The following is a 26,357-nucleotide window of genomic DNA, read 5'->3' as shown; positions in this document are numbered from 1 at the left end:
CTATTTTATAGCATTCATGTTCTTTGTCTACACAAAATTATAATAGGATACATACATAAAATAGAAAAATAATACTGGAAAAGTAAGCTTACTTGAAAAAATAAGGTCGTATAGTATATGAGTTCAGTGTATATTTTAAAATTAAACATAAAAGTTCTTTAATGAAGTCTGTGTTTCTTTGTACTGAGAGCTAGAATGAAATGAAAAGGATAATTGTTATTTTTTTCTTTTGAGGTTGAAAGTCTCTTTAAGCAATATGAAGAAATTTACCTCAAAAACAAGGATCTAGATGCAAGATTGTTTTTGGAACATGACAAAACTCTTCAGACTAATCATATAGAAAGGTATTATACATGATATATCTTTATATATTGATATGCTTTTGATAGGTAGGCTTTGATTTAGATTGGTTAAGTTTTCATTTAACTTAGTGTACTTCAATAATCACTCATAATAAATTACCTTCGAATGCTTCTATGTAATAAAAAAAGAAATGGTCAAAAGTATTTTCAGCATATAATTTATTTTAAAAAGGAATTTAAATTGGCTTCTCTAACAATGATGTTTTTTTCTGAGTTGTGTGAATATGGTTTGTAAAATACACACCAACAAATAATTACTGAAATAACTAGTTTGCTAAAGCCACGGTCTCTTTTTCCCCAACGTTTTATCTATTATATATCTGCTTCACTTTTTTTAAAGTTAATACAACAGTATTTTTTCTTGAATTATCATTGATTGGCTAAAGTAGGAATAGTTGATAGGAAGTATCAAACATAAAGTTAGTGAGCAAATAAGTAGTAATTATATGACTAATATGCAATCTACTATATAACTGAAAATATATGTAATTTAGAAATTAAACAATTAAAAGTGACTACTTTTATTGGAAGGCAATGATACATTAAAAAATGAGCTTTGATGTTTTTTAATACTAACTAATTTGGGTAGTAATAGGATTCTTAAAGATTGGTCTGTTTGTTTATCATAATCCACATTTAAAAATAAAAATACCCCCACTTAAAAATAATGATGAAAAATAAAATGCATTTAAGCGTTGAGGTATCCTTTTTTCTACCTCTTTATTATTTGATTATGATTTTATGTGATATTATGAGACAATAGAAGACATTATATTGCTTTTTTGACTAATAGAATACATATTGTAAATTTTCAATATTAATGACTTTACTGATTGCTGTTTAGTTTTGAAATGCAACGAACACCACGAAAAGCTAAGCCTAGTGAAGAGGTGACTATGATCCCACCACAGACTCCAGTTAGGTATGATTTTTTGCTTTTATTTGTTGTTATTATTTATTCAGTGCTTTAGTTTATTTGTGGTGTTATATAAACATGCATACATATAACCAGCAGAGAGTGAATGCTCTTTATGTTCTAGGCATCTTTACTAGTTTCTGAAGGTGCTGTTACACTGCGCTCTACCTGTCCTTAAGGAACATAACTAACCTAGTACTGTCAGACGTGTTTAGTTTCCCACGGGACAAGAAGCAGGATCAGCACAAAGCTAGTTGCTGTTAGTCAGAGGTCAGAGCTACCTCCGTTCCAACTGCATCACCATTTGTGACACCGGCCATGCCCACACAGTACTCTGTACTTCTCTGTCGTTTTGGTAATTCATTGGATGGCCATCTACAATTTATAGACTATACTCACAGTTGCGTAGTTTACTAAATAGCAGGTTAAGGTTCAGGGATAGGCTGCAGTTTGTCTGTCAGGGCAACTTCCAAGCAGGACCGCGGTCTCCGCTGCTCACAGCTGTGCATGCCGGCCAGCCACCATTCCCAGTGGTGCATGTGCCTGGGTCTTGTTGGGCTTGCATTGCCTGTGGGAAGACTTGCACAGGATCTCCTGAGCTTCTGCCAACTAGCCCTTCTAGCCTTTGAGTTTTAGCTGTCAGCATAAACAGGATGTCTGATGCAGCCAAAAGCAGGTCACTGGGTCCCCTACTTCTGCTTGCTCCTCAAGTATTCATCTGCACGGCGTCGACTGTACTTGCTCTCCCTTTATAGACCATCCAGCTGTATTGTTGACTCTCTACAAGGCTTCATCCCAGTTCATCCTGGTTTAGTCATGGCTGAAAAAGTGAAACTAGAAGAATCCTGGATTTTTAAAACTTTGGGTGAATCAAAAGAATAACCAGAACAGGAAATATTCCAAGTTAAAGTACTGTTAAAAACGTAATTCCTCTATTAGAGAACTAGGGCATTGTGTATATACCATAGCAGTCTTCCCTAGCAGATTTGGAAGCTGTGGTGCCCTACCAAAGGAGACAGCCAGCCACACCACTTTGAATGTATACTGCTCGCTGCTATCCTGGAAATACGCTAACCGCATCAGGCTTCTGAGTCTTCCATTCCAGGCCTGTGACCCACAGTTCCTAACATTCTAGTTTTTGTCCAGTTCTCTCAAATTTTGGCAGTTTAGGTCTGTTTTGATTTTGCTTCATTGCCTATGACTGAACCAATTTGAGCTGACCCAATAGGTGCCGGGTTCTGCTCTTTGGACCAACATAAACCAACACTATCATCTGCTGGTCTTGTGGTTCTCACCACCACCACCACCACCACCACTACTACTACTACTACTACTACTATCCCTAATTCCACTAGTAGTACTACTACTGCTTGCTACTATTGCTGCTTGGTTCTACTTTGCTCACCACCATTTGTTTGCTTCTCTGGGCTTGCTGCCTTTATTTTCTACTTCTTATCTTTCAGTGCTAACAACTCTCTTTTCTGGGCCCTACAATATTTTGGGCCCTAAGGGTGTGCTCTGTGGGTTTCCTCTTGACTCTGTGGAGTAGTCCACAAACTAACAATCCCTAAAAGGTGCCAATTTTCTTTTGTCTCCATGGATTTTCCTATTCCATAATATTTCATATAAAGAGGATGTCCAAATATTGTACTTGTGTGACTTTCTTATTCCATTAAATATAATGTTTTCAAGGCTTATTCATGTGGGTGGCATGTATACCTTAATTTGTTTGTGTGTAGTTGAATAATACTCTGTTGTGTTTATATACATAGTACATTGTGGGCTCAGTATTCAGCTGCTGACCACAAAGTCAGTGATTGAAATTTACTCGTTGCTCCACATGGAAAAAAAAAGATGAAGCTCACTGCTCCTGTGAAGACTTACCGTTGCAGAAACCTTACCAAGCAGTTCTACTTTGTCCTGTGAGGTCACTAGGAGTCGATTGAGAGTCTGTTACTCACAAGTTTGGAATTGAGCTTGAGCGTGATAAAGCCTGTGCGATACATGAGTTTAAGCAGGGCTAAGCAAAACAATCATAGTTGATATTTGAAATTTACATAGTCATAGTTTGTGAAGGAATCAACTAAAATATAAGGTGACAAATGACATCTTTTAATCAGTTGCAGTGATTACTAATACAAAATCCTAGCACAAATTAAAATTATATGAGAAGCGTTTTTTTGTTGTTGTTTTCCCAAAGTATATATACTCCCACAGATATAGAGCGTCAACATCCTTGGACTGGAATGATGTCATGCAAAATGGTAGACTAGGAACCTCTAGAGTTCAGTCAGTATACCGAGATAACAGTTGAACTTGAACAAGCAATTCAAACCAATTATTTTGGAACTTTGGAACCTGATCAGACAACAAACAAACAAATGTCACAAGAAGGGAAACGCTGCTAATCTTTGGGGAGCTGTGTTTACCTGCTGACTGCAAACTGCCCCCCACTCCGTCGCCATTCCTCATCCTCTCCCTAATGGCTAGGATGGCAGCCCATGTTCATGGAGTGACTGGCTGATGTAGTTGGTGGGGACACCATGTTTCCTCAAGGTTATGAGAGGCTGCAGAGCGTATACAGTGGGGGCGAAGAAAGTGTGCCCTGAGAGAGAAGGGTGTGGGTAATTGCGTAGCTCCCAGCGGCAGCTACGTGAAGGCCCAGCACCCATTTTTTTAACCTTTTCTCTCTTTTTTTAGCGAAATGTGTTATGGGAAGATATACATTACAAAATAGCATATTGAGTAACGAGCACTCCTTAAAGAATGGGAAAATCAGATATATTCTATATTTTGCTCTTTGTTTTTTCAAAACATGAGTTGGGCACAGGCTGTAGGATGGAGCCTCTGATGTCAATACATGTCTTAGAGAGCAATTTTTTGCAAAATATTTCAGTTACTAAGCAGATTATTTCAATTTTCCACTTTTTAATTTTAACTTGAAATCTCTGGGGGACTGGGAAACTTTTGGGTTCCAAAGTTGCTACATTATAATATTAAAATATTCTACTGCTTTAAAAATTGCAGAGAATACTAAGAAACAATAATGACAAGCCAATGAAAATAATAAAACATTGTGACAAAAATTGTCCCTAAGAAACCTTGGGTTTTGAATAAATTAGAAGACTTTGAAACAACAATGTTGAATATGCTCAAAAACTTTTAAAAAATGAACTAAAAGATAAGAGGAATATAATATAGGATCAAAATGAGAATTTCAACAAAGAGATGGTATAATAAAAAAAACATTGGAACTCAAAAATAAGATGTTTGAAATGACAAATCAGTGAGGGACAACATATTTCAGCTGGTAGAGGGAAAAGAGTCAGTAAACTAGAAGATAAAGCAGTGAATGCAGTTATTGTAGTTAAAGATCAAAGAAAGAAAGGATTAAAGGAAAACTGAGCAAAGCTTACTGGAATGGTGGAATATCAACAGGAGAACTAATATATGTATCATGGGAATTCCAGAATAAGAAGTATGGGACAGAAAAGATATTTGAAGAAATAAAGGACAAGAATCTACAAAACCATGAAGTTCAATTAACTGAAAATAAGAAAACCCAAAGAGATGCATGAGACATGTCATAATCAAAGCTTAACATCAAATTTGCCACCCAGTGAAAAAATGGGCAAGGGACTTAAATAGACATTTCTCCAAAAAAGCTAGGCAAATGACCAACAGACATCAAAAAATGTTTAATGCCATTTGTTTTTCTTGTTACTAGGTACCATTGGGCTGATTTTTTACTCTTTAAGAATCTCATGTGACAGAGTAGAACTGGCCCTTCCAAATTAAAACCAAATACAAGGCCATGAGTCTATTCCCACTCATAGTAACCCGATACCACAGTCCCAGTGGATTTCCAAGACTCTTTACTGGAGTAGGAAGCCTCATCTTTTTACCATGGAGTAGCTGGTGGTTTCAAACTGCTGACCTTTCTGTTAGAACCAATGCTTAGCCCACTATGCTACCAGGGCTTCAGAACTGCCCCTTAGTTTTTTCTAAAAAAATTTTAAAAATCATTTTATTAGGGACACATATAATACTTATCACAATCCATACATACATCATTGTATGTCAAGCACATTTGTACATTTGTTGTCATCATCATTCTCAAAACATTTTCTTTCTACTTAAGCCCTTGGTATCAGCTCCTCATTTTTGTTCCCTTCTCTCCCCCTCCCCCCTCCTTCATGAACCCTTGATAATCTATAAATTATTATTTTGTCATGTCTTACACTGTCCTACACCTCCCTCCCTTCACCCACTTTTCTGTTGTCCATCCCCCAGGGAGGAGGTTATATGTAGATATTATAATCGGTTCCCCCTTTCTACCCCACCCTACCTTCACCCTCTGGTATCGCCACTCATCACTGGTCCTGAATGGATCATCTGTCCTGGATTCCCTGTGTTCTATAATTTTTATGAGCAAAAATTACTTGAACTTTCATCCAGGGTGATGTAGGTAGATTATGGTTTTGATTTTGTTGGTGGCTTAAGCACATAACCATTTTGCCACCATTAGTCACTAGAGAAATGCGAATCAAAATCATTATAGCATACCATGTCACACTCACTAGGATAACTGTTACCAGCCCTCCCCCCCCCCCAAATAAATAGATAAATAAAAACCGGCAACAACCTAACACTTGTTGGTAAGGATGTGGGAAATGTGGAACTCTCATTCATTGCTGGTGGGATTGTGAAATTGTACAATCACTGTGTAAAAGTGCCTGCTCCTCAAAGAGTTAAATAATGAATTGCTATTTGATTTGGCGGTTACACTGGTGGCCATATCAGGGAGCTTTAAAAAGTTTGTGGAAAATTCTATAATCTTCCCATGAACTTTTTAAAAGCTACCTTATGTAACCCAAAGACTGAAAACAAAAGACTCAAACAGGTGTTTGTACACCAATATCCATTGCAGCATTTTTCAAAGTAACCAAAAGCATGGAGACAACTGAAGTGTTCCATCAACAGACTACTGGATCAACAAAATGTGTGGATGGACCCTGATAATATTATATGCTCTGTGAAAGAAGCCCAGCTCAAAAATCTAAATACTGTAGATGCCACCTGGCAATCTCGAATGAGATGTGTGCCAAAAGAAAAGTGAATCCGTAGTTCTCAGAGGACAGAGAGGAGACGGGATTCCGAAGGGATTCTGGGTTTCTTTTGGATTGGTGAAAATAGTTGGGGGAGTAGATAGTCGTGATGGTTGCACAGCACAGTGAATGTGCTGAGTCCCTGAATGTGCTGAGTTGTGCACTTAAGCTTGGTTGAAATAGTTTAAAAAAAAAAAGGCTTATATTTTGCCACAAAAATAAAACAAAACCAAAAACCTAGGTCCCTAAATTTGTTTATTAAAGGAGTTCAGTTTAAAGAAGATGAGGATCTCAACCAAGAGAGTGGTGGTGGGAATAAACTAGCAAGAACAGGTTTAGAAATATTTGAATTCATATTTGTAATGTTTTTTCTGGAGGTATTCCGAGGATAAAGGATATAACAAACAGTAAGAAATAAAAATCTCATAGATTTAGGAATCATGGAGTGTGGAGTTAAGAATCATCAAATAGATTGCCTCAATCAAAACCAAACCCAAACCAGTTGCCAAGTTTGCGTCATGGCAACTCTGTATGTGCAGAGTAGGGCTCTGCTTCATCGGATTTTTAATGTTGCGATCTTTTGGTACAAGATCAGCAGGCCTTTCTTCAGTCACCTCTGGATCGGTTTTAACTACCAACTTTTTGTTTAGTAGGAGAGTTCTTAATAATTTGAGGCCCGCTGACCCCCCACACCTGTTCCCCCTACCAATCCCTCCCAAAAGACTGATTGACTAGGGTAAGTATATAATGGTAAGAACTGGGGCTAAGGTCTGAGCCTAAAGTATGTCAGTCATTTATGGACCTACATAAAGGCAAAAAAAGGTGTAGTAACAGTACCCAGAGTTTGAAACCAAGAAATCCAAGGGAGGGAGTTTCAGGAAAGAGCATACTTTTAACAGGCAAATGTTTCAAGAAAGTCAAGTGTCAGAACAAACGAGAAGTATCTTTTGTTTCTAAGAAGTTGTTCATTGGTGGATTTAGTGATTGTGGTCTGAACATAGAAGATATAGAAGGCATATAGCAATGTAACTAAAAAGTGAGGAAGTATAGATGGCACTTTATAGATAGTTATGGCTCAAGACACTGAGCATGTTTTAAGCATTCTATGACTCTTTGCATCATTAAATATTACCTCAAATGTATTTTTACCCCCAATTTTTCATTGACTTTTTTAATATACTCCCCTATATACACACACACAGAAGATAGTCTTAATTGTAAGTGTGGACAGTGGTAACAAATTTATGTAGGACTTCAGAATGCTTTCCTTTGGAAATCTCTTCAAAGGAAACTATTTTCGCCTGGATTCTCTAGAGAAGTGAAACTAAGCTTAGGTATATGTGTGTGTGTGTATACATACACACACATTTATACAGAGCTTTATATTCAGGAAATGGCTTGAACAGCTGTAGAGGCAGGCAAGTTCCAGGTTTATGGGTCAGATGTCAGGCTGGGGTCTTCTTAAAACATATCTGCAGAGTTTGATGAAATCAAGATCAACAGGTCAGATGGCAGGCTTCTGGCTGTGGAGGCGAATCAATGCAAGGTTGGCAGGTAAGATTGCAAGCTGCTGACAATTCCCAGGACGGACCAGCAGTATGGGATGCTGCTGGCACAAATCTAAAGAACCAAAGTTTGGATGAAAAGCCAGATGCATTATCCAGACCCATCCCAGTGTCCACTTCTGTTGGAAAGAGCCCACACACTGGAGGCGATTTCACCATGGGGGATTACTAGGTCCTGACTGTCAAAACACCAAGAATCCTAGTTGATCCAAGTTGATACTAAACCCAAACTATCATAGTCTACCTCTTCAGCCATATCTATCTTTAAGTAAAAATAATTATAAAGTCATACTTGTGCCAATAGTCAAATAATTAAAAGTAAATTAAAAAATACATAATCCCATTTGCAGCGTACATTTTATAAGTGAACAAAACAAAAATATTTGATGCATAAATCCAAGGAGGAAACACTCCTAGTTTACAGTCCTTGTTTCTGTAATTGCTCGCATGGCCATAACTAGTATTTAGACGTACCTTCCTCCACTACCCACTCCATTATTCCTTTTGACACCAGCGAACACCTCAGCTGGTCATGCTAGTGTGACTCAGACTTTTAATTCCTGAAGGATCCGGGCCATTCGTAGTCATGTTGCAATTCAGTTGCTATAGTTTGTGATTGACTTTGATCACAGGATATTGTACCAAAAGTATAGTGCCAGTCTGATTACTCAATACAGTAACTCCCTTCTGGGTCTATTGATGCAGAAGGATGAGGATCCCAAATTGCCAGGGAACGTTCTTAACTCAGAGTTCAATTAAATTAGTTTGTGTCTCGAGGTGGGAGTATTCCTTCTTTTGGAACGAAGACCTCCAGATCCAAATAGCTTAGAGTTGCCAGGACAGGAAGCAAAAATTGTTTTGAGTGACAGTAAGTAATGCCCCTCCCATTTCCATCTCTCGATTCTTAGGTATGGGAATTCTGGATGTACTAGAAGCTGGTTTAGAGAGAGCATATATAGGCACCTAGAGAACATTGCTGCAACCCTGCAAATTATTTTAACTTAGTTGAGACTCTGTCTTTAGAAGGCTATTTCATCTGTCTACCGGATGAGCTGTTTCAGGATGATGGGGAAGCATTGTAAGACCAGAGAATTCCAAGAACATGGACCCATTGCTGCACTTCATTTCCTGTGAAATTAATTTCTTACTATGAGTCAATACTGTGTGGATAAAGCAGTCTGTAAGTCCATAGATTGTATTTTTGGCAGAAGCGTTGTATACAGGGAAGGCAAATTCATATCCAGAGTAAAATGTCTATTCTGGTAAGAACAAAATTCTGCCTTTTTGGTTAAGTGGTCCAGTGTAATGAACCTCCCACAGGTTGCTGGTTGATCTCTCCGAGGAATGGTCCCATGTCGTGGACTCAGTGTTGGTCTCCGCTGCTGGTAGATTGGACACTCAGCAGTGGCAATAGCTAAATCAGCTTTGGTATATGGAGGTCCTTGTTGCTGAGCCAATGCGTTACTTTACCCCTGCCTTCATGGCTACTTTGTCCACGTGCTCACTGGGCAAGGACAGGAGTGGCTGGGGAAAGAAGATTGCTGGTTTCTACAGAACGTGTCATCCTATCTATTTGTTAAGTTCTGCAGAGGTAAGACTTTGGTAAAGATTCACATGAGACACAAATATCTTCTATTTTCTTGTCATGTTTGGAGTGTTATGTGTATGCACCACTTTCCTATGCCTCCTTGTCAACACTTTTCCAGTCCTTGCAAGCCCTTGGCCATACAACTAAATCATTGACCACAGCTCATGGATCAATGTATAGTCGCACATGCGGCCATTTCTCCTTCCAAGCAAAATGAACAATCAAGTGTGCTGCTTGACATTTCACCACTGGGAGGATTTTGTTTCATCATTGTCCTTCAGGAAGGTCTGAGAAAGGCGCTGTCATGTTGCTGCTGTCTACTTTTGAGTGGTGTCTACCTATTGTACAGGATCATCTGTAAATCAAGCATTAATTTTCTCTTCCTCAAACAGCTGATCTTAAGGGACGCCCTAGGATGTCACGTCTGCAGACTGGGAGAGGAAAATAATATGACAAGAATTGAGACTGTGGTCATTTAGGTCACTTCCTTAAGCAACTTACTAGTGCCTTCGGGTCTGAATAGAGGCTGATCTCATCTATATTACTTCCATATAACGATGGAGTGCGGCAGTGTTCATTCAACGTTATGACTGGCTTAGACAATACGCAGTTGTTGATGGGAAGCTAAGGAGCCTTGGGGTAGTGGTAATAGGTTGGGTTGCTAACTGCAAAGACAGTGGTTTGAAACTACCAACTGCTTCATAGGAGAAAGATGGGGCTTTCTACTCCCATAAAGAGTTGCAATCTCAAGCACTCAGGGGAAGTTCTCCATGCCCTTTAGGGTCACTAGGAGACAGAATCAACTCAATGGCAGTGAGAGTTCAAGCTTCATGGTGACTGGGCTGCCCATGGTTAGGTTTTCAGCCTCTACTAAGACCTAGTACTAAACCCGCTTCTCAAGAGGACAGTCACTAGCTGTAGAGTATGGCAGGATTTTACTCCAAAATCCCAAGGGTCTGTGTTGTGATTCACCATAGGAGCTTGCCAAATACTCCAAATGACATCTCAATCTACCACTGACACTTTATACATCATTTGATCATGTGGATCATATGACTCAGGTGGCAGAGTGGTTTGTACAGCAGCCTGAACTTGATTTAGTGAAGTGAGTCCCTTGATAGGTGATACTGTATACTCAAAGAGGATGCTATGTATAAAAGAGAACCAGCAGGTGTTGTGCCTCCATTTATTTGTGTGAAAGACTAGATGCAATAACTTAAGCTTTACCTTAGAATTATCTTGACAGTTCCTACCCTACTGGATCCAAGAAATGTCACCGAGGACAAAAATGCTTGCATTTTTTTTCAGTTGTATTTACTACCGTCTAGCACTTAGGTATTACACCAGTAAGTCTAGATCCTTCTCAACATGTCATCTTTGAAATGACCCAGGGTGATGTTTCCTGGAAGGAAAAGGCAATCAAGGTCTCTGAGGACTGAACTATGACATATGAGGGGGTACCCGAAAAAAAATTCAGAGAAACACTCCGCTGGGTGGACCTTTCGTCTTATGCATTTTTCCCACTAGGCAAGCATCAAGCAGCTTGCTCTGAGTTAGTGTACCCAGTGGCATCACCTGGGAAGGTTCTCTCTGGTCACAGTGGATTTTTTCATAAAAGCAGTTTCCATCAAATCTCGGTTTTTGTGATGGCTGATTTAGAGGAACCGCACATGGTTGTGAAATTTTGTTTCCTGTTCTGAAAAATGCCACAGAACCTGTTGTGATGATGTTGAACACCTCTTACAAGGACAGTGTTATGGAAAAATCTCAAGTGTATGAGTGGTTTTCTTGTTTCAAAAAAGGTGAAATGTCAATTGACGACAAGCCTCATTGTAGATGTCCATCAACTTCCGAAGTAGACAAAAATATCAACTCAGTACATTTGGAGTTTGTTCCACCAGGTCAGACTGTTAATTGAGCATTGTATTTAGAGGTTCTGGGAAGATTGCATAACTGTGGGAAAAAAGCTCTGATTTGTGGCAGACGGGGAACTGGTTTTACCGCCATGACAGTGCACATGCAGGCAGCTATCTCAGTGTGCCAGTTTTTGGCAAAAAAAATCCAACCAGCATGCGTCTCTTGCCCAGGCACCTTACTCACCTGACTTCACTCTGTGTCACTTTTTTTGTTTCTGTGAATGAGAGGACAGTGATTTGATGACACAGAAAAGGTGAAGAAAATCAGGGAGTTGCTGTCAGCCAACCAAACAAATGAGTTTGAAAAATGTTTCCAAGAATGGAATTCCAGAGTTAAGTGTGATAGAGTACTTTGAAGGTGATAAGGTCGTTTTGTTTAAAAAAAAAAACCTTTAAATACATAGCTTTGGGGGAAAAGATTATGTTTTCTGGAGGGGTTCTCCCTCAAAGTGCTGATTAGTTTATATACCTGTGAGTTAGGAGGGTAAAGGGTGTATTGTTGGCCTTGCCAGCTGAGGCTTATTGCTTCAAAATCAGAATGGATAAAAAGTATTGGCCACATCCATAGCTGCATACTGGGTACCGGGAATAAGTATTAATTTGCTCAGGCAGTAAAACCACATCTGCAGTAGTATTTACAATTGGATTTGCCAATTAAGTTCATTCTTAGTAGTCATTTCTCAAGATTCATTTAAATTTATTTTTTGCACAGGCTAAATAGGCAAGTTAAATAGGGATCTTGTGGGAATCACCACTTCTGTACCCTTCAAGCTTTTGATCCGATGGTACCAATCTCTACAATCCCTCCAGGATGCCATATTGCTTTCAGTTTTCTATTTTCTGAGGTAGAGTAGTTCTGATGTCTTCAACCTGGCTTTTCGTACCGTGATAGTTCTTATTCCACATTTCAGAGATTGAATATGGGGCATTGTCAGTTGCTGAGAATGTCTTCCATTTCTGTATTGTGGAACTGGGGAATCACTATAGGATGGGTTTGGGGACCCATCGCACCCATTGTGGGGTGCGCCTGTGCTAAGACTCCTTTAAATTTGCTCTCCGTTCTCACTCTGACTGGTGGGCCACGGTGATGTTTTGGGTCTCCTGGAATTAGTGTCATTTAAGAGTCAGTGCCCAGGAATCCCCTAAAAGTGTCATTATTTCCCTTTCCCTAAGGAACAGTCAGTCTTATAAAAGACCACAGGTCCCCTTGGGGAAGACAAGGAGAAAGACTAAGTAAACTTTTGGCAGTAGTTGGGTCCTTCTTAAAAGTGACTGGCCAGTTCATTCAGTGGGTTGTGGGTCTGTAAACTGGCTTAAATCTGGGATTGATTGAAGGGTTGTGACTTTATTCTGGCAGTTGGATTTAGACTGCTATTCCCATGACCTAAAATGCTTGCACTAATACAAATCAAGAAAGTATTTAGTATATTTCTCAATTATTTCACTCTAAGGAGCACTCTGCCTCAATTAGCCAATGCCGTTAAGTCCATGTGAGTCAAGTCATGAGATTAATTTAGTCTCTGCTGTCCTTTATGGCAATATTGCCTCTTGGGGGGCCCAATCAGCTCCGTTTAGTTAGGTGTCTTCATTCAGTGAGGGCACATTGCTGTTACTCAGTATAATCAGCACTTTTCAGAGATACTGGGGCTCCCCTCATAAATTTGTTCCTCACTATTGTGCTGAATGGTGTGTCCTTGGGGCCCTCCATGTGTGGGTCTATAGGTCTTTCTTTAGAAATCTGTCCTAACATGCCCATTTCTCTAAGCCTTTGGATACCTTCTACATTATACCAAGGTAGGTGTGGAGTAAGTATAGTATATCTCTTCCTGGGTCTTCAACAACACCTTTTGGGACTCGCTGAGACTTAAGTCTACTTACAGGTCTAGAAGCAAAAATAGGTAGTGAAGGATTTTCCTGGGATCATTATGCCAGGGTGCCAGACCATCAAATGCAGATGAAAAGGATAATGATTTTACTGATAATCAGTTAGCCGACAGAGATGGAATAACCCCTGCAGATAGAGGAGTAGTGCTGTTGGCTGGAATGCTTCAATGGAATTTAGAGACTTGCTGTCTGAATTTTCCTGATGATTTTATTCATACATCCCCATCCCAAGTTTCAGGGTAACAAGCTCTGGTGGTATAGTGGTTATGTTGTGTCGCAAACCATGAAAGTCAGCAATTGGAAACTACTAGCCACTCAGAAGGAACCAGATGAGACTTGTTATTCCTGTAAAGAGTTAAAAATCTCAGAAACTCAGAGATAGTTCTCTGTCCTATAGGGTCACTGTGAGTCAGCATCAAATCCATGACAGTAAGTTTGATTTCTTAATCTTCTTAGTTGAACATCAGAGCATTTAAAGTTGGGGAATCAATTGGTATTAAAATCAGCCACTCTTGCTCACAGTTAATACTAGTCCCAATCTAAAAACAATTAGTTCTGGATTACATGGCCCTACTTGATATTCACCCTCATGAAGAGATCATTGAAGATAAGGGTGCTATAACTAAGTGTCCTGAAGAAATCAGATGGTGCCCAGCCATCAGTAAGGATAGTCTCTGGGTCTTAAAGGTTTGTCTGTAAACAAATAGCCATCTAAGTGAGGCATCGCCTAAATCCACATGGAAGAAGCACACCAGCCTATGTGATCCAAGGATTGTAAATAAAACCAAAATCCAAAGGAGGGAATGAATGGTACCAGAGCTTAAATTGTGAAACACCCAGTTTGGAGAAGGCTTTGGATGACAATGGAAGCCCCCAGATCCATTCGCACTTCACAAGGTCCTCACATGGAGTAAGTCTCTGGCAAATTCCCTCTGACCACAGTTTAGGGGTATAAATAGCCTTGTTATCATCTAAAGTGCTTAGTCAAATCTATTATGGCAATTGCAATTAGATTCAAATGTCCTACCTTATGTAATCACCCGTTTGACATATTTTGAAGTTTTCAGCTAATGTTAATTTCTGCTTTCTCTTTAAAGTGCTTGCCATTTCTGTGTTGGATCTAGTCTGTTTTGGATGATTTTGTATCTTGTATGATTTTGTTTTATATGAAGCACAAAAAAAGTAGATCTATCTATAGAGGCAGTAACTGGATAGGGACGTGCCCGGGGAGGATGATGGAAGTGGGGCGATAACAACGAATATGAGAAGAAAATGTTCTGAAATTGTGGTAATTGTACAAATCATAATGTGATTGAAAAATTAAATTGTATGATATATGAAGTATATGCCAATAAAATTATTCTTAAGATTCAGCCACTCATGATAAGACTCTGGGCTTGGTTTTCAGCACCATTGGTTGTTGCAAGAAATAAGCCTTTCTTTCAGGACACGTGGAAACTTTGAGGTCTTTCAGTTGGTACCTGAGCCTTACCTCCAAACTCCTGAGCTCATCTCTTTCACCACTTTATTATACGTAGCACCAACCAACCAGTTTCCTTTCACTTCACATCCTGTCAGAACTGAAGGATCAAACATGATGACCTGGGCTACACTTTGCAAGACTTGATCTACTGATGATATTTTGGGTATTAATGTTGCTACCTCGTGACACAATTAGCCAAACCCTTTCATGGAGGCAGAGTAATCAGTACTGATGGTGAAAGTCTTGTTCAGTGCTTTTAAAACTAATCAGACTTGAGAGCCAATGTAGAAAATTCATCCTTAGGATTTTGTTTCTCATTCCTGGTACCAAACGTCTTAGGGTTACCTAGGCTTAGGTTCTCCACACTATTAAAACCAGTAAAGCTTACATACATAGAAAGATATGAAAACTTAAAATTAAAACTCATTGCTATCCACTCACGGCATCCCATAGCATAGATACAACTGGATTTAAAATGCTATACATCTTTATGGGAACGGGAAATGAAATCAAGAAAACGGCTTGCACAATTAAAAGAGGTGGGTGAGTTCCAAGTCGTATAACAGGTTGGAGGCTTCTGGCTTGCATAAGTGCAGAGCCTTGTTAAACCCAAGATCAACAGATCAGGAAACAGACTTCGGGATACACAGGTGAATAAATCCAAAGTCAGCAGGTAAGATTGCAGGCTCTGAGGACTCCCAGGATCTGGAAGCTGCTGTCTCCAGCCCAAAGAACCAGAAGTTGCTGAGCCAGTTGCAAGATTCAGACCCTGCGAGCAACTTTTATTCCCATAGCATCCACTTATATTGGAAACAGGCCACACTCTGGAGGAGATCTTAGGGGGAATTACTAGATTTTAACTGGGAAACCACAGAATTCTGGCCCAGCCAAGTTCACACAAATACTTGCCTTTCACCAAAAGTAATTTGATTCTTTAATGGACTTACTAAACAGCTTGCCTTTATTTGAAAGTTGTTAATTATATATTTTTATAGTACATTTGATACCAGTTTATGTATTTTCACTTAGATTTTCATTAATTTGACTAATTAATGTTTTATAGTTTCATTAGAACGTGAACATGCCAATTCTATAGTCATGAACTAAAAGATTATGAACGCATCTTAAAAGACTGAATTCAAATGTAGCTATCAGTAAACAACATTAGAAATGTTTCAGTCTTACACAACCAAAGATAAACCGGAAAGTATAAAAACATGCTGAAATTGAGGAATATATGTACTTCATTTTTTTCTTTCATTGTTTTAACACTTATTTTTGTTTTTTCTTTAGGGCTGTTATGAATACTATTCAACAATTAGTGATGGTCTTAAATTCAGCAAGTGATCAACCCTCAGAAATTTTGATTTCCTATTTTAATGTAAGCCATAAATAAAATATTAATTATGATATTTTGGTGAAGCAATTTGAAATTAAAAGTTACCATATTTAATATTTAATTACCTGTCTTCACTCCCACATGTTATTGACTATTAATTTCTTGCTCTTTTAAACCCCCCAAATTAGTTACTATTAATTTTATTTAACCAGTGTGATTTTTAGATTTACTCATGTTACCATTTACCGTCTTTCCATTCCTTCTTACAACTTAGGCATTTTCTTTCAAATATATTTTTTGTTTGGAGTGACCTTTACGGCATCTTGCTTTGTTTTCTGTTCTTTTTTAGTCTAAAAATGTCTTGACCTTAATTTTATAAGATAGTTAAGGTGAATTTTCAGTTCTAAGTTGACATTTACTTCCTCTTAGAAGCTTAAGGATATTAGTATTTATTGACTCATCGCGTTGCTGATAAGAAATCTTTTATTATCTGTTATTTCTTTATAGTTTATATTTCACCCTGGTTATTTTTTTAAAATCTTTTAGTGTAATATTTTCTAGTTGAGCTAGGTGTTGATGTCATTTTGTTTATGTAGTTTTGCATTTTTTGTGATTACTTAATCTGACAGTTTGGAATATTATCAGCCATTAATACTTTAAAGGGAAGCCCTGATGATACAGTGGTTAAGCTGCTAACAGGAAGGTTTGTGGTTCAAAGCTACTAGTCACTCCAGACGAAAAGGATGTGTTTTTATAAAGTTACAGACACCGAGTAACCCAACAGGACTGGACTATTCTACTGTATTTCCTTCCATCGATCAGCTATCTTCTAAAACCAAAAAGCAGCCCTTTCTAGTGTGGAAAATGTCAAATATATGTAAAAGGAGGGAGAACATATAATGAAGGCCCAAGACATGTACTGTACCTAGCTTCAATGATTATCAACTTCTCTACACCCCTCTCCCTTCACTCTCGCAGGGTATCAAGTGAACATCTTATTTCACTTAGAAATCCATTTATCTCTAAAGGAAAATAACTTTAAAAAACGGTCGCACACCTCCAAAAAAACATATCAAAGATCCAGTTTTGTAATTCATAGTTAAATCATTTATGTTTTATATATATACACACACAAGTGCATTCATATCAGGAGCCCCGCTTACACGTTGGGCTGCTAATCACAAGGTTAGCCGTTGGAAACCACCAGCCTCCCAGCGGAGAATGATGCCGCCTTGCCCTCCCGTTGTTTGAGGCCCGCAAGTCCCCAGGGACAGGCGTACTGGCCTATATCGCTGTGAGGCCGAATTGACCTGTGGGAGTGAGACGCTTCCTATACGCGTCGTCTATGGACGGGACGCGGAAGCTGCCGGAAGGTCCAGCCGTGCAGCCCCCGCGTCGGCCGTTGGACGGAGAGCCGGCATGGGGCGGGGCGAGCGGGCGGGCGACCCGGTGGCGTCACTGGCCGACGTCCGTCCGCTGCCCGTCCGCTGCCCGTCTCCACCCCCTTGCCGCCCCTTCCACGCCCCCTGACCAGCGGCAGGGTAGCCCCTCTCCGCGCTGCCTCGCCCCTGACCGCCCCCCAGCCGCCCCCTGCCCGCCCTTAGCGGTCACCCAACGGCCATGGTGGTCTGCGCCTTGGAACATCGGGCATGGGAAACACGGTGTGCAAGATGGAAATACGAATAAATGCAAGAAAGTTTAGTTGAAAAGAGCAAATTCTATCCTTAAATTCTAAACCTTCAGAAATATATAAAAACTGGAGAACTTGCTTTCTAGACATACACCGAGTTCCAAAAGTCGAACGAGAAAATGGGAAGAAACATTGACGGGATGTCGCGTGAACCCCTCCGACTGATCTTTGATTCCCTAAGCGAGTGACCCTTCTCTACCAAAGGCAGAGTTAAGGTTGTCTTAGAGCGATGAGATGGAAGGTGGCCCTTGCGCGATGCTATGGTTCTTCCAATGCATTCGCGCTGACGCGAGCGAGCGAGCGAGCGATTTTCATAACGTGCATCTTGAAGGAACGCTGCGTGGACCAACAGTTCACTCCTACGGAAAGCCCGACTTAAAACTCTTACTGGGGTTAAAGAAGTAAGCGTCTAAATGATTGTCAAGGAATTTAACAAAGTTCTATTATATAGCGGCTCTTAAGGGAAAAAAATTAACAAACTCAGTACTATCGATACACTTGGATCCCAGAAAACCCTATTTAGTTATGACGTCCGACCGCGACAAATCCACTATCCGCTTTGAACTCTCAATCTTGAGCTTCCTAGTCTAACGCTTACCCAACAACGCCACCAGGAAAGCTGGAAACACAACTGCATTTTACAGCCCCACCTCAGTCACCGCTGAATCGCAATGTACTGCAGGGCTGTTTTTTAAAGTTTAGTTCCTGGCAGGAATCGTTTCATCAAAATCGTGTTTTTAACAGTAGAAACGGGGTGTGCGCCATATTAAGTAAAATGTAGCTGCCAGTTTAGAAACGTGTTAAGAGAGACTGTATAACATCTCTGAGAGCAATGCGTATAACAAAGCAGAGTTACTTTCCATTCTAGTGGTGCTGTTGGCTAATTGGAAATCATTTCGTGACTTACGCTATGTTAAGAGGGATCAACTCTTTTGTTGTGGTAATTTTGTAACACAGGATGAGATTTGCTCAGCTAGTGAAGGTTGCATTCTGAATTGTTGTTACCAGGCAAGTGTCATGGAAACACATGCTAAATGAGAGGAAGGAACTACACGGGAACTTAAGTTATACAAAGTCGTGGCATTAAAAATAATTTTTTAACAGTAGAATGGCATCAGACCATTTAGTGTCCATCTATATTATAGATTCTATAAAATCAAATGGAGTCTTATCAAGTCTACACTTGAAAACTCTTTAGGAAGGCTCCGGATTCGGAATCCATTTATTTACCACAACCTTTTTCCTTTTTACTTCAGTAATGTAAAAAATAACTTTCTTCAGTTAAAGACCAACTGAAGTTGTTCGCCATTCAGGGGCCGTTTGTGTAAGCTGCACATACAGTCGACTCCCAGCCTACGCGTGCTTGCCCTCTGAGAGGCGTAGACGGCTTGAGAAAGACTAAAGGAAGACCAGCCTGATAGCAACTCTCTTGGTTTGCTTGAGGACATCTTTCATTGGGTGGGATATGTTTCAATCCATTGCAGTTATCTTTTATGTCTTTTATCCATATCTTTCATACGCCGCATCTCTAGGAAATGGGAACTGATTGAATTAGACTTCGGAGTACTTCTTAGGTGATGTTAGCTTGATCTGTTGGAGTCTTGGCTGAGACCATTTTCCACACTCATCCTGGAGATTTCTTTCCTTCAGAACAAAAATTGTTGTTTATCCAAAGAGAAATATAACACTTATCTATTGATGTACATTTCTGGAGAATTTGTTACTCTTTAGAACTATAAAAATATAAATGTTTATGACTGAAGAAATTATAGAAATTTAATGAATTTTACATCAACATGCTCAAAGGTGGATGTTTTATGTGTAAGACAGTTTTTGTTAAAATTGATTGCTCTCAGAGTTTTTGTTTTACTTAGATAACTGAAATGACATATAAAACAAATGCATTACCGACACATCTTTAAAGTACAACAAGTCTGCTTTAAAGAATTTTGCATTTCTCAAAAGGTGTGGGAAAATAAAACCAACTTGAAAGAAACCCTCTTCTTCGAAGCAAGATAAGAATACAGTTAGTTGGGAACACCACAGTGGCAAGACCTTCATTTCTGCTACTACTACTTCCAGTGGACATTAACAGAGTGCCTCTTAGTGCTAGCTGTGGTCTAAAATGTGATCCTTGGTATCACTGAGGAGACCAGTAGACAACTGATGGACTCCTTTCCAGTGTATTTATTTAGAAGAGCTACCTATCTCAAGCCAGGCTTGGAAGCTGGCAGTGCGTAATGAGATCCAGTGCAATTGTGATGAAGTGTGTTTTGTTTTCAGCCCATGAAAAAGCAGCACTGATCTGAAAGCGTTTAGACAGAATTTAGCATTACCACGTTCCTACAATCCCTTTTGTCCTATAGCTATCTAGCTTGTTTGCTTTCAAGTTACTTGCCTGATACGGTGTAGTGCCATTTTCAACTTTCCATAAACTCTTGAGTTTGTTATCTGAAAGCCTCAATGTTCTTCCTGCTCCAGATCCCTTGCCCCCCCCACCCCCAGCAAAGGAGTGAAGAAGGGATGGGAAACGTATAGATTGCCATTTGCTCCTTCAGTCCGTATTTCAACTCAAATGAAGGCTAGGGGTCACAAAATGCTCAACCAGGGCAATTCGATAAGGTCTTAAAAAACTGAAAACTCACTGCAATCTATTAGATTGCACTAGGAGTGGGTTCTGAGACTATAACTCTTTAGGAGTAGAAAGCTTCCCCTTTCTAACAGGGAGCAGCTGGTGGTTTTGAACTGCTGACCTGACAGATTGTAGTCCAAAGTCACTCACTATGTCTACAGAATCATTCAAATCTGGCTTTGTTGCAGTAGCTATGTAACGATTTGTTTATTACCAGAGTCTTCCTGTAATTTTGCTACATTCTCTTACTATCTTATTATTAGGGAAACTTATTATTATATTTTTATTGTTAGAGGAACTAATTCATTTCTCTCATCACATTCATAATTGTGCTGTCTTATAAGTGATATTGCTTAATGTACCTAAAATTGCTTTCGTTTAGGGATTAACTGTAGCACAGAATGTTTAATAAAAACAGCCTACTCAGTTAATGGAAACTTTTAGCAAGGGCCAATGATTGAAGTAAAAGGAATAATAATCTCTCTCTTTTTTTTGTAGTATGTAGGAGTTATTTTTTTATTTTACGTTGTTTTACCTTGGCTGCCTCAAAGGCTGCCTCAAAGGTATTTTCCCAAGTTCAGTTTTAAAGCTTAATTTAAGTGTAAATTAGCCACACTAGTTTAACTTCAGCATTTTATGTAGAGTATAAATTGCCTGGAGTTCAGGTTTCTTCATTTAAAAAAAAAAAGTATTCTCTCTTCTGTGTTTAAGTAAAATCTTAGAAGCGTTAGTGGTTGGTTTAGCAACAATAATTTTATGGCAGCATATAATTCTTAGTTACTGTTTTTAAATCTCTCACAATATTTTCCTTCTGATGATAGAATTGATATTCTCAAATGTAAAATTTTTGAGCAACAATATACTCATTTCAAATCAAATTATAACTTTAATTTTAGAACGTATATTTTCTAGTGTATAATATTTTGAATATATTTGTTCTGCAAATACAAAAATAACTGATATATGGAGCCCTGGTGATATAATGATTATGCAGTAGGCTGTGATCTGCACGGTGGGCAGTTCAAAACCACTAGCAGCTCTGTGGAAGAAAGAAAGACTGGGCTCTCTACTCTGAGTCTGTACACAGTTACAGACTCAGAAACCCACCAGTGATCACTACAAGTCAGCATTAACTTGATGGCAATTAAGTGAAAGAATAACTGATATATTTAATACATTGTAATAAGAATGACAATATCTTACTATAGCATATCTTGTGGTGTAGTTTGATTGTTAAAGTTGATATAACCCAATCCTAAATGATATATATATATGCATGTGTATACATGTTTGTATATGTATTTATACTCATATATTAGAGCTTTTCCTACCTTGTCCCTATAGATAAGAACATTATTAAATCGTTTAGCTAATTCCATTTTTATGTAAAATATTTTATTGTGGTTCTGGTGAATGTTTATAATTTCCACACAGATTGTTCAGTGATATTGGTTACAATCTAGTGTTTGAACATTCTGTTATTCTTTTCTGGTTGTTCTGTTTGATCTAGTTAATTCTTTTTTAAAAATTATTTATTTATTTTTTCATCTAGTTAATTCTTAACCCTTTCAAACATATTTGTAAATTAGGAAACGACAACATTTTAGATTAATTTTAGTTTTACTTCTTTCGTTTATATTTTGGAAGTTACTATGCATTACACTATAACTCTCAATTGAATATATTTTAAGAAAATGTTGAGGCCCTTTTGATGCATGAAAGAGCTGACTAATTTAGAGTTAGTAGATCTAACCAAAAACCCGTTGCTGTCGAGTAGATTCTGACTCATCGTGACCCTACATAAGAGAAGTGGAGCTACCCCACTGGGTTTCTGAGGTTGTAATTTTAAAAAATAACTTTATTGGGGTTCGTACAGCTCCTATCACAATCCATATATCCATCCATTGTGTCAACCACATTTTCATTACATTTGTTGCCATCATCATTTTTAATACGTTTTCTTTCTACTTGAGCCCTTGGTATTCGCTCCTCGTGAACCTTTGACAATTTATAAATTATTACTATTTTTTCATGTCTTACACTGACTGATGTCGCCCTTCACTCACTTTTCTGTTGTCCATCCCCCTTGGGAAGGGGGTATATGTAGATCATTGTGATGGTTCCCCCTCTCTCCTCCCACCTTTCGCTTTCCCTCCTGGTATCGCTACTCTCATTATTGGTCCTGAGGAGTTTATCTGTCCTGCATTCCCTTTGTTTCCAGCTCTTATCTGTACCCATATGCATGCTCTGGTGTAGCTGGATTTGTAAGGTAGAATTAGGGTCAATAGTGATAGAATTGTAAGATAGTGGTAGGGAGGAAGCATTAAAGAACTAGAGGAGAGTTGTATATTTCATCAGTGCTATACTGTACCCTGACTGACTTTTCTCATCCCTGTGACCCTTCTTTCTGTAAGGGGATGTCCAATTGTCTACAGATGGACTTTGGGTCTCCACTCCGCACTCCCCCTCATTTACAATGATGTGATTTTTTTTTTTGTTCTGGGTCTTTCATGCCTGATAACCTGATCCCATGGGCACCTCATGATCACACAGGCTGCTGTGCTTCTTCCATGTGGGCTTTGTTGCTTCTCAGCTAGATGGTTGCTTGTTTATCTTCAAGTTATTAAGACCCCAGATGCTATATCTTTTCATAGCCGGGCATCGTCAGCTTTCTTCAACATTTGCTTATTCATCCATTTTGTCTTAAGTGATCATATTGGGAAGGTGAGCATCGTAGAATGCCAGGTTATTAGAACAGTGTTCTTGCGTCGATGGAGTACGTGAGTAGAGGCCCAATACCCGTCTGCTACCTTAATAGTTAATGTGTAAATATATGTACATAGATCTATTTCCCTATTGTTGTATAAAAATCCATTTACATATGTACATGCCTGTATTTAGATCTCTATAAATGCCTATTTGCCTCCTAGTTCTTTTCTCTATTTCCTTTTACTTTCCTCTTGTCCCACTATCATGTTTGGTCTTTATACAGGTTTCAGTAATTCCTCTCGGCTACATTGCCCTTGATCAAGCCCCACCCAGGCATCCTACACTCTCCAAGACAGTGATTTTAGATCACTTGTTTTTCCCTTATCCCTGGGTTTGTTGGCATCTCCCCTTCTTTTCCTCTGCCTCTTCTCTCCCTTGTCCCCCTGGAGCCTTTGGTCCCATTGCTTTCTCCTATGGATTGTTTATCTCACCTACCTTATCTAGACACGCGGAGACAACAATAAGCGCAAAAACTGAACAGCAAAACCAAACAACCAAAGGACAAAAAAAAAACCCAAAGACAAAAAATAAAAAGGCCTATGAATAGTTTCGGGTTTGTTGGTTGACCTTTTGGAGTGTTGTAACTTTTATGGACGCTATTGCTTTGAACCACCAACTTTTGCTTAGCAACCAAGTTTTAATCACGGAAGTACCAGGACTCCCTCAGATAATTTACACAGACTCCTGTAGTTGTGCTCTCGTGTTTTTTAGTCCTTAAAACTCAAAAATGAAATCCTATTATTTACATTGTAGAACTATTTTCAAATTTGTATAAACATTTGAAACTTCAAAGTCATACATTACGCAACAGTAAATGTTAAGCAGTAAATGGAATGTAAATTCTGATTTGAACAATATTTTCCATGTTGATTTCTCTTTATTTCTCTTAAATAAAGCACTGCACAGTGAACCCAAAGGAAAGTATCCTGAAGAGAGTAAAGGATATTAGCTACATCTTTAAAGAGAAATTTGCTACTGCTGTGGGACAGGGCTGCGTTGAAATTGGCTCACAGGTAACTTCATTCATTTCAATATCACTATTGGGTAAATGAACTTAAAGGTAGCATCTGTTCAATTAGTGTAAACACATAGCAGTTGCTGTGTCCTGCTGCCCCTGTATACTGCGCCTGATAGGACACTCTATGAAAGCATTCTCTACCCTGTTATAAAAACAACGTCGCCATGCCAGTTACAGAATTTTAGAAGCTACAAGGGCAAAATATATACACGATTTAATAGTTTGTATTGTTGAAATTTAGTGTATTTGCTTTTTCATTCAATATATGTGAATACTTTTGTCTATATAGGCTTCTAGGAATAGAGTCATAGTATTTTCTCAGAAGTTTAAGGGAGATTTTGATTATTTCAAGAAATTGAAAGCAAGTATAATGAGTAAAAGAGTATCTGTAAAGTCATAAGCCTAGCTTTATATCTGGTTCTCTGTGTACGAGCTGTGTGACCTTGGACATGATGCTTAGATTTCCAGAGATTTAAAGGTTTTTGTAGTCAGCAGCCACATAAGTAACCATTGCGCCAGTGGGGCTCTAGCACAAATTTAAGTTTTTGTATGCTCTGCTTTGTTAGGTGGTATATGTGAAAACTGTAATTTGCTATACACATAGAATATATATATTGATATCAGTGTTTTAAACAAGTATATTTAATAGTTCTTTGGGGTTTATATGAAATCTGTTTCCATAATTTTCCATTTGCAATGAATGAATACAGGTTTTGTGTGCATATATACAAAGGTAAGTTAAAATGTGCTAAGAAAAGGGTTCTAGTTCATATATGCATAGGTCTATTTCCACCACGCCCCCACCCAAATATATTTAAACATGTTTCTGACATCAGTGGATAGTTACAGACAAATCCTCTCAGAAATACATTTGTCTCACTTTTCTTAGGGTCTTTCAAAAAACACACACTTTTTTGGGTGTGCCATCAAAAATAGTTGTACACTAATATTCACAGCCCATGTCAGTCACATGTTTTCCGGAATAATATATATTTGAATGTAGCATATTCAATGTTGATGTAGTAAGTCAGTGATTGTCTGCCTGCTGACAGTCCAGTACTCTTGGTAGAGCTGTCTTCTGCTTCCTCAGACACCATGAATTTTAAGCCTAAGTCCTCAGGTTACAAGCGGGTTTGAGGTCGAGTCCGTTTCACCTAACTAGTGTTTGCCCCTCGCCTTTTTCTGTAGCGGCCTTTGGAGTGTGTTGTGTACCTTGAAGATTCAGGATTCAAGTCTTCTTTGGCACTTGGCCTGGGTCTCCAAAATCTACCCAGTAACTTGGGTCAGTGTGGCTTATTCAGTGCATATTACCAGGGATATCCCCCCACTTTGGGTCCTTAAAAGGACTGTTAGTCATATTTGCCCCATTTGGAGGTCAGTCCCCGGCAACTACCTCCCATTGTTGGTGTAAATACTACCACTAAATACTAAAGGATTTATAATGTAAAGTGAATAATTTAGTATTGCAACATGGAGCTAGCCTACTATTCCCCTCTATATTCTTCTACATTGCCCCAATAATTCTTTCACAACAGTGTTTTAAAAAATTAGTGCCAAGGGCTAATCAATGACAATATCAATATAAGATATTTATGCTCTAGAGACATGATTGATAAGGCTCTCTAGCATAAATTAACCAGGAGGTCTCTAAGGGGAGCCAGGGCAGATGAAAAAACATAGATCCAGGAATGGGTTTGGGCCTCCCACTAAATCCTAGCTCCAATTGAACAATTAGTGTTTCATCATGTCCCCACTCCAGTCTCTCCCTCAGGAAAGGAACACAGAAGATATGCGTACTATAGCAAAATGTGAAGGAATTAGGTCGTGCCTGGCTCTCAGATAAAATAGCATCGGGGGTCTTCAAAGTTTGTCTGGAAACCAGCAGTCATCTAAGTGAGATGTCAACTAAGCCCACATGCATGAAGGACACCACCATCAGTCACTGAAGGATTGTAAATCATATAATCCAAAGTCCAAGGAGGGATTAGTATGAGAGCCTTAATTGGGAAAATCTAGTTTGCAGATGGCTAGGGACGACAGTGGCAGCTCAAGATCCATTTGTGGGATCTACATAGGAAATCCGCCTC

The 26,357-nt window shown here is 38.9% G+C and overlaps 1 protein-coding gene across 3 annotated transcripts in view; it reads left to right on the top strand.

Annotated features, from left to right (window-relative positions):
• RB1 (RB transcriptional corepressor 1) overlaps positions 1-26,357 on the top strand; it is a 164,466-nt gene that overhangs the window by 48,697 nt on the left and 89,412 nt on the right. For all 3 annotated transcript variants that reach the window (XR_012780135.1, XM_075533250.1, XM_075533251.1), the window contains exons 10-13: positions 235-344; positions 1,207-1,284; positions 16,116-16,203; positions 24,149-24,265. Coding sequence is in view for 2 of the 3 variants with exons in the window: in XM_075533250.1 (XP_075389365.1) it covers positions 235-344; positions 1,207-1,284; positions 16,116-16,203; positions 24,149-24,265 (393 nt within the window). In the remaining variant the exon portion in view is untranslated. The remainder of the gene's footprint in view (positions 1-234; positions 345-1,206; positions 1,285-16,115; positions 16,204-24,148; positions 24,266-26,357) is intronic.

Source organism: Tenrec ecaudatus, chromosome 15, assembly GCF_050624435.1.
Source record: "Tenrec ecaudatus isolate mTenEca1 chromosome 15, mTenEca1.hap1, whole genome shotgun sequence".
NCBI classification, from domain to species: Eukaryota; Metazoa; Chordata; class Mammalia; order Afrosoricida; family Tenrecidae; genus Tenrec; species Tenrec ecaudatus.
Note: the sequence above shows the minus strand (reverse complement) of the source record. Positions and strands in the feature narration are given on the sequence as shown.